The 7,768-nt window shown below is 47.4% G+C and overlaps 1 protein-coding gene across 2 annotated transcripts in view; it reads left to right on the top strand.

The window, feature by feature from the left end:
• NBL1 (NBL1, DAN family BMP antagonist) overlaps nt 1-6,468 on the top strand; it is a 22,303-nt gene extending 15,835 nt beyond the window's left edge. For both annotated transcript variants that reach the window (XM_056795685.1, XM_056795686.1), the window contains exons 2-4: nt 2,207-2,395; nt 2,652-2,763; nt 4,827-6,468. In XM_056795685.1, the coding sequence (XP_056651663.1) occupies nt 2,226-2,395; nt 2,652-2,763; nt 4,827-5,057 (513 nt within the window). In that variant the 5' untranslated portion in view covers nt 2,207-2,225 and the 3' untranslated portion in view covers nt 5,058-6,468. The remainder of the gene's footprint in view (nt 1-2,206; nt 2,396-2,651; nt 2,764-4,826) is intronic.
• Nucleotides 6,469-7,768: the final 1,300 nt, after the last annotated feature.

The following is a 7,768-nucleotide window of genomic DNA, read 5'->3' as shown; positions in this document are numbered from 1 at the left end:
CCACTGGTTTAATGTGATAGAGAGGGGATCCTTTTTTAAAAGATAGGTTTTAGTTGATGTCGTCTATTTTTACATACTATTGTTTCCCCCAGTATCCCTTTCCCTCCCCATCCCAGCCATCCTGTATAAAAAATATTTTTTAAGGAAGACAGAGAGAGAGAGAGAGAGAGAGAGAGACAGACAGACAGACAGACAGAGACAGAGACAGAGAGGAAGAGACAGAGAGGGAGAGAGAGACAGAGAGAGAGAGAAAGAGAGACAGAGAGAGACAGAGAGAGGGAGAGGAGAGAGAGAGGAGAGAGACAGAGAGAAAGAGAGAGGCAAGGAGAGATAGAAAGGGAGAGACAAAGAGAGAGAGAGAGGTGGTGAGAGAGAAAAAGAGAGAGACAGAGAGGGAGAGAGACAGAGAGAGACTGAGAGAGGTGGGGAGAGAGAAAGAAGGAGGGGGGGGGAGAGAGGGAGAGAGGGAGAGAATTTAAACTGCTCTGGCTCAGGCTGAGCCAGGCAGTAGTTAAAGACCTTGACCAAAGGAGGCCATCTCACTAAATACCAAGCTCTCACAATACCACAAATACCAAGCTCTCACAATTGTGGACCACCTACCTCTGTAAGGAGGGGGTGTGGGAATGCTTTTTATTTTTAAAAAACCCTTACTTTCTGACTTAGAGTCAATACTGTGTATTGGTTCCAAGGCAGAAGAGTGGTAAGGGTTAGCTAGGTAAGTGTCAGGGTCACCCAGCTAGAAGTGTCTGAGGCCACATTTGAACCCAAGACCTCCTATCTCTGGGCCTGACTCTCCATCCACTGAGCCATCTAACTATCCCATGGGAGTGTCTTTAAAATTAAAAAAAATGATTTTTCCAGATTACGTATTGATACAATTTTTAATAGCCATTTTCTGACATTTTGCAATCCATGTTCTCTCCCTCCCTTTCGCCCCTTCTGCCTCCCCAAGATGGCAAGTAATATGATATAGGTTGTACATGTGTTATTCAATGATACATTTTCTCCTGTTCATCATATTATAAAAGAAGACACATATTGCTTACACTAGAGAAAATTGTATGAAGGAAATAAAGTGCTTACATCTGCATTTTCAGTCTCATATAGATGACACTAGCAGTGAATTGCCTTTTTTTTTTTGTCACGAGTCCCTGGAGTTGACATATTGCTGTTACCATGTGCAACATTCTCCTGGTTCTGCTCACTTCACTTTACATCACTTCATCTAAATCTTTCTAGAGTTTTTTGAGGAAGTTTCTTTTCATCTTTCGTCTTTTGGGCCATCTTTGTTTATCATTTTGCAACATTAATCTTTAAAATTTAGTTTGTGTGGTTGTATTTCTTTTTCACGTGCCATATGCAGTCAAATGGCAGTTCTTGCTAATTCTCCTTCTCTACCATCTCTCTCCTCTTTCCCCTTCTCTCCATTCACATGACCGCTCTCCCGACCTCACACCTGGATGATTTCAGTAGCCGCCTAAATGGTCCTCCATGCCTCGATTCGTCCCATTTTCCAATCCATCCTCTTCCTGGCTGCCAGAGGAATTTTATGAAAGCCTACGTCCTTCTTCTCCTCAGTAACTTCAATCCTTTCCTCTTAGCAGCTCTAGGATCAAATACAGCCTTCTTTTGTTGTCATCGAAAGCCCTTCAGACGTGGTACTGATCTCCCTTTCCAGCTTTCTTGTATGTTGTTCTTTTTCCTGTATTCTACAGTCCAGCCAAACCAACCTTCTTGCTATTCCTCACACAGGAAACTATGTCCAATCGCCAGAATATTTAGTTTCCTTCCATGCTTCTTCTCCTGTTACCTTTTACACCAGACCTTTCCTAATTCTTCCCCTAACTCTGCTTTTTCTCCTCAGATTGCCTGGTATTTGATGTGTATACATTTTATGTATTGTCTCTTGAGATGGAGGACAAAGACTGTTTTTTCTTTGACTCTTTGGTACCCAGCACAGTTTCTGGCACAGAGTAGGTGCTTCAGAAATACTCAGTGATGGCGCATTGATGCAGATGGGAGATCAAGGACATCCATGAGGCACAGAGACCTTATTGTTCATCTGTAGTCCACCAGGCCTGACTTCAGTGATGCTTCTGCCCAGGGAAAGACACCCCTGTTCCTAACTGGAGAAGCCGGTCTCTTTTGGGTTTCTTCTTCCTGACAGCAGGGCATCACCTGTGGGTTCTGGATTCCATTGCAGGGCTCTGGTGGTGTCGGGCATGATGCTGTGGATCCTGGTGGGTGCCCTCCTCCCTGTGGTGCTGTTGGCTGCCCCCCCTCCCATCAACAAGCTGGCACTGTTCCCAGACAAGAGTGCCTGGTGCGAGGCCAAGAACATCACCCAGATTGTGGGGCACAGTGGCTGTAAATCCAAATCCATCCAGAACAGGTAGGAGCTGGAGTGAGGGGAAAGCGATGGGAGGTGGAGGGACTAGTGGGAAGGAGGGAGGGATAGGATGCTCCTTGACTTAGGCAGAGCCTGGTCTCTGTCTCTTTACATCAAGTGAAACCAGGTTCCTTCCTGGCCTTGTTGCCTCCCATGACCCTCATTAAAAAATGGGCTGTGGATCTGAGAGAAGCCGGGGATGGGTAGTGATTGAGTTTTCCCTTCCCTCCTCCTCACCCGACCATCTGTTTCCCTGTAGGGCCTGCCTGGGACAGTGTTTCAGCTACAGTGTTCCCAACACCTTTCCCCAGTCTACAGAGTCCCTGGTACACTGTGACTCCTGTATGCCCTCACAGTCCATGTGGGAGATTGTGAGTATGGTCTCTGGGGCCTCATCCCTCTTCCCTAACCACTCTGCTTTCTCAGAGAGGGTGTAGGGGAGCCTCCTCCTCTTCAGGAACTAAGGCTATCTCTCTATTACCCCCTTTTCTCTGCCCTTGTTAGCTCCTCCATCTTTCATTTCCTTTATCTTCTGTTGCCTCTTCCTCCCTTCTGTCACTTTCAGCTTTCACCTTTGTCTTCCATTTGTTTCTACCATCCATTGTCTTTATTTTCCTTTTTTCTCCTTCATCTCCCCTTTATCTCCACCATCGTTATTTCCATCTCTCTTCTGTCCCTTCCAGTTCCCCTCCATCTCTCCTTTGTCATCTGCCATTCATTGCCCCCATTTCTTATGTTTCTTGTCTCTTCTGTGTCCTTTGACTCCCTCTCTCTTCCACAGACTCCATCTCTCTTCTGATCCTTCCAGTTCCCCTCCATCTCTCCTTTGTCATCTGCCATTCATTGCCCCCATTTCTTACATTTCTTGTCTCTTCTGTGTCCTTTGACTCCCTCTCTCTTCCATAGTCTCCATCTCTCTTCTGATCCTTCTAGTTCCCCTCCATCTCTCCTTTGTCATCTGCCATTCATTGCCCCCATTTCTTACATTTCTTGTCTCTTCTGTGTCCTTTGACTCCCTCTCTCTTCCACAGTCTCCATCTCTCTTCTGTCCCTTCCAGTTCCCCTCCATCTCTCCTTTGTCATCTGCCATTCATTGCTCCCATTTCTTACATTTCTTGTCTCTTCTGTGTCCTTTGACTCCCTCTCTCTTCCACAGTCTCCATCTCTCTTCTGATCCTTCCAGTTCCCCTCCATCTCTCCTTTGTCATCTGCCATTCATTGCCCCCATTTCTTATGTTTCTTGTCCCTTCTGTGTCCTTTGACTCCCTCTCTCTTCCACAGTCTCCATCTCTCTTCTGATCCTTCCAGTTCCCCTCCATCTCTCCTTTGTCATCTGCCATTCATTGCCCCCATTTCTTATGTTTCTTGTCCCTTCTGTGTCCTTTGACTCCCTCTCTCTTCCACAGTCTCCATCTCTCTTCTGATCCTTCCAGTTCCCCTCCATCTCTCCTTTGTCATCTGCCATTCATTGCTCCCATTTCTTATGTTTCTTGTCTCTTCTGTGTCCTTTGACTCCCTCTCTCTTCCATAGTCTCCATCTCTCTTTTATTTCTTGTCTTTTCCATTGCACTTCTATTTCGTGTTTCTTCTATCCACTACTGTCTGTCTCCTCCATCACCTTCATTTCATTTTTCCTCCTTTCTCTCCAACTCGTGACCCCCATCTGCCCTTTATTAACTACATTTATCATCCATTTTCCCCGTTGTTTTTTTTTTTAACATTTACCTTCCAGCTTAGATTCAATACTGTGTATTGGTTCCAAGATAGAAGAACAGTAAGGGCTAGGCAATGGGGGTTCAGTGGCTTGTCCGGTGTCATATAGCTACGAAGTGTCTGAGGCCAGATTTGAACCCAAGATGTCCTGTCTCCAAGCTTGGTCCTCAAGCCACTGACTCATCTATTTTTCCTGTTTTCTTGTAGCTAAGTGATATGATGGATAATGTTGAACTCGGAGTCAGGAAGATCCAAGTTCGAATCCTGGCTTAGACACTTACTATCTGAATAATCCTGGATAAGTCACTCAAACTCTTTCAGCCAGTTCCCTCATTTGTAAAATGGGGATGTTAATAATGGCATCAATTGGAGAGGATCACTTGAGCTGGCATCTGTAAAGTGCTCTGTTTCTTGTATCTTCCACATCTCCTCTACCTCCCCTCCTTTTCCCCCATCCTCCAGTGTCCATCCTCCTTACTTCCGCGTCTCCCGTCCTTCCTTTTGCCATGATCTGTTTCCTCTCACTTCCATTCCTCTTCTGCCTTCCCAGTCTTCCTTCAAGGGCTTGGAAGCTCAGAAAAAAAGGAGGGATCCCCCAGTACGCTTGATAAGGGGGATTCTGGGGGTGAGTTGGGCCACCTTTTCCTTGAGGATCTGGAGGTTTCAAAGAGACCTTGTGGACTGTGGGAAATGTCTTCCCTCGTCTCTCTCTTTCTCCCAGGTGACACTTGACTGTCCCAGCCATGATGAGATGCCCCGAGTGGACAAGCTAGTAGAGAAGATCGTCCACTGCAGCTGCCAGGCTTGTGGCAAAGAAGCAAGCCACGAGGAAATGAGCTTTTTCACACATGGCAGAGAGGAACATCCCGGCTCCCACCCCGGCCGCCATTCCCTCGAGGTCGAGGAGCCCCCTGGTCCCACCCACCCAGTGGAGGAGGGTGCTGAGGAGTGACTTCCTCTTTCTTTTCCCTCCCCTCCCCCCAACCCCCTGGAACTCTGCTTCCCACCTTCCTGTGGGGGAGAGGAGAGGCTGGGCCCCCACCCCCCTCCCCATGGTCATTGGATGGACTTGAACTGCTGTCCAGTTGTCGCAGCAATCATTGAGAGTAGGGGGAAGCGGGAATCCATGCTGCACATGTTAATATATTCTGAGGAGACTGGGATGGGGGTGGGAGAGGGGAACGCTGGGGCTACTTGGGGTCCTCAGGGGTCCACGTTTTTGTTTTAGAACGGGGCATTGGCTCAGCCCTTCATTCCCCTAGACGCAGGGCTGGAGAAGTAGGGAGTGAGGGTCCCTGGCCGGGAGCTGGCCTGGAGGCACTGGACCCCTGGTACCAGGGCCGCAGAAGACTTGGGAAGGATGGATGGATTTTTTTTAATGTGGGCAGATGGCAGTAATGGACTAGCTTGCAGTGATGTGTTGACGTGTGGCACAGAGGAATGGGTGCAGCCATGTGGCACTGATTCTGGGAAGCTGGAAGGGCAGAGTTTTTCTCTTCTTCCTCTCTCCCAGCAGCTCCATTATTTGCTGGGGGAACATCTGGGCATCTGAGGGGCATAATTTCCAGGTCTTACCCTTGGCTTTGCCTCAGATGTACCGTGGAGGGAGGAGGGAGGTCCTTTCTCTGCCAGGGAGGCTTTGGGATAGCCTTTCAGAAACAGTTCTGTCTTCTCTTGAGACACCTCAGAAGCGTCTGTGACCCATCCTTCGTGATGTTCAGGCCATTCATTAGATCTCTTCACTCAGCCTAGCCCAGGGCTCCAAGTTAAGAGAGGCTTCCTCAGCTGTCGTCTCTGTGTGTGTGTGATTGGCCAGAGCTGCCCCTGTAGAAGTGGGGCCCCCATCCTCCAAATCTCCCAGAAGGAAAGCCCTAGCTAGATCAGAAGAAGGACTATCCCACCCCAGTGGGAGGAGGAAGAGGATGGGTAGAAAACCTTGCCAAGCTCCAGCTGGGTGATCTAGAAGTCTCTGAAGTTCATACTGGGTTGAGTTGGAAGTGTGTCTGCATAGACATTGTTGGGGCCCAATGGGGGAGGCAGGGTACCCCCCAATCCCTGCTCCTGCTTCTTTACCAGCTGCACTTTAATCCTGAGGGAAGGGGTGGAGGGCGTGGAAATCTCCAGAAGGGCTAATGCTATTTCCTAAGAAAGGGGGTGGGAGTAGAAATGGTCTGCTCCCTAGAAATGTCCCTAGTTCCCCCAAGACTTCCTTTTTCCAGAGAAGTGTTTGCTTCATCCATAGAAGCATCCTCTTCAGTCTCCTCCCCAACCCTCATGACTCATGGCTGGAACTTATAACCAGTAGCCTGTCTTTTCTCCTTCAAAGTTTTTCCTGAATAAATAAATTCAGTGACCTTTTGTGAGCCATTGGCTGGTTTTGCTGCAACTGTATGCATTTGAATGTGGCTGGGCAAAAGTGTGTTTTAAGGGTGGATGGGAGTGGTCAAGTCAATAAGCATTTATTAATCCCCTGCTAGGTGTCACAGTAGATCAGGGACTAAAGTCCAGGAGACTGTGACTTGCCCAAGGTAATATGGACTGGATCTGAACCCAGGTCTTCTGATCTTAGAACCAGTACTTTTCCCTTCTATGTCCTATAATCCAAACTCTAGAGCAGTGATGATGAACCTTTTAGAGACTGAGTGCCCAATCTGCACCCTCATGCCTGCCACATGTGAGCCTCCCCCTTACAGGAGAAGGAGGAAGCACTTCCATTGGGCTGCTGAGCAGAGGAGTGGGTGATGGGAAAAATGTCCTCAGGCACAGTGGAGAGGAGGAAGGGAGCAGATCCCTTTGGCACACCTGCCTCAGGTTCGTCAACAAGGTTCTAAGGCTTCTTCCACTCTACCACACTTCCTTAGGCTGCTCCGAGGTTTAAGAATTGATCCTAGATGCAGAGCAGAGAAACAGGATTTCAGAGCTGGAGGAATCCTCTAGAAATTTTTCTTCTCACTGGGTCATGGGCGGTGGTGACCATCCCCATTTTTCCTACATAGGACAGGCTTAGAAATTAGATTTAGAATTTTAGATTTAGAATCAGAAGACTTGGGTTCAAATCTCATTGTTATCACATCCTACCTCAAAAGACAAATACTTTGCCTCTCTGGGTCTATAAAATGTAGATTGGATTAGATGATCTCTAGGATTCTTTCCTGTAGCTTATGATCCCAGGAAGCAGATTTCAAAGATATTATTGTTCAGTCAGGTGTACTAGCTGTAGGACTCTGGGCTTGCCCCTGTTTGCCTCAGTTGTTTCTTCTGTAAAATGAGCTGGAACAGGAAATGGCAGACCATTCCAGTATCTTTGCCATAACCCTCCCACACACAAAGGGTCACAAAGAGTTGGACTCTTGACAGAAAGAACAACAAAGCAGCCCATTAGCCTTCCATTAATTTTCATTTTTGCTACTCCCTACTCTAGAAGGATCTCAAGGAGGAAAGATTTGGGAAAGCCACTTAAACTAAAAGCCTCCATCTACAAAAAAGGATCCTCTCCCTCCCTAACAGGCATGTGCTATGTTAATGCCATCTTGAAAAATCTTGTTGTATCCGAAAAATATCACCAATAGTCATTTGTTGTGTTCTTACAAGGAAAGAGTGTGGAGAAAGGGCAGCTGGTGGCTCAGTGGATGGAGAGCCAGGTCAAGAGTCCTGGGTTCAAAT

This window comes from Monodelphis domestica, chromosome 4 (assembly GCF_027887165.1).
Source record: "Monodelphis domestica isolate mMonDom1 chromosome 4, mMonDom1.pri, whole genome shotgun sequence".
Taxonomy (NCBI): Eukaryota; Metazoa; Chordata; class Mammalia; order Didelphimorphia; family Didelphidae; genus Monodelphis; species Monodelphis domestica.
The sequence above is the reverse complement of the archived record's forward strand: the minus strand, read 5'-3'. Positions and strand labels throughout refer to the sequence as shown.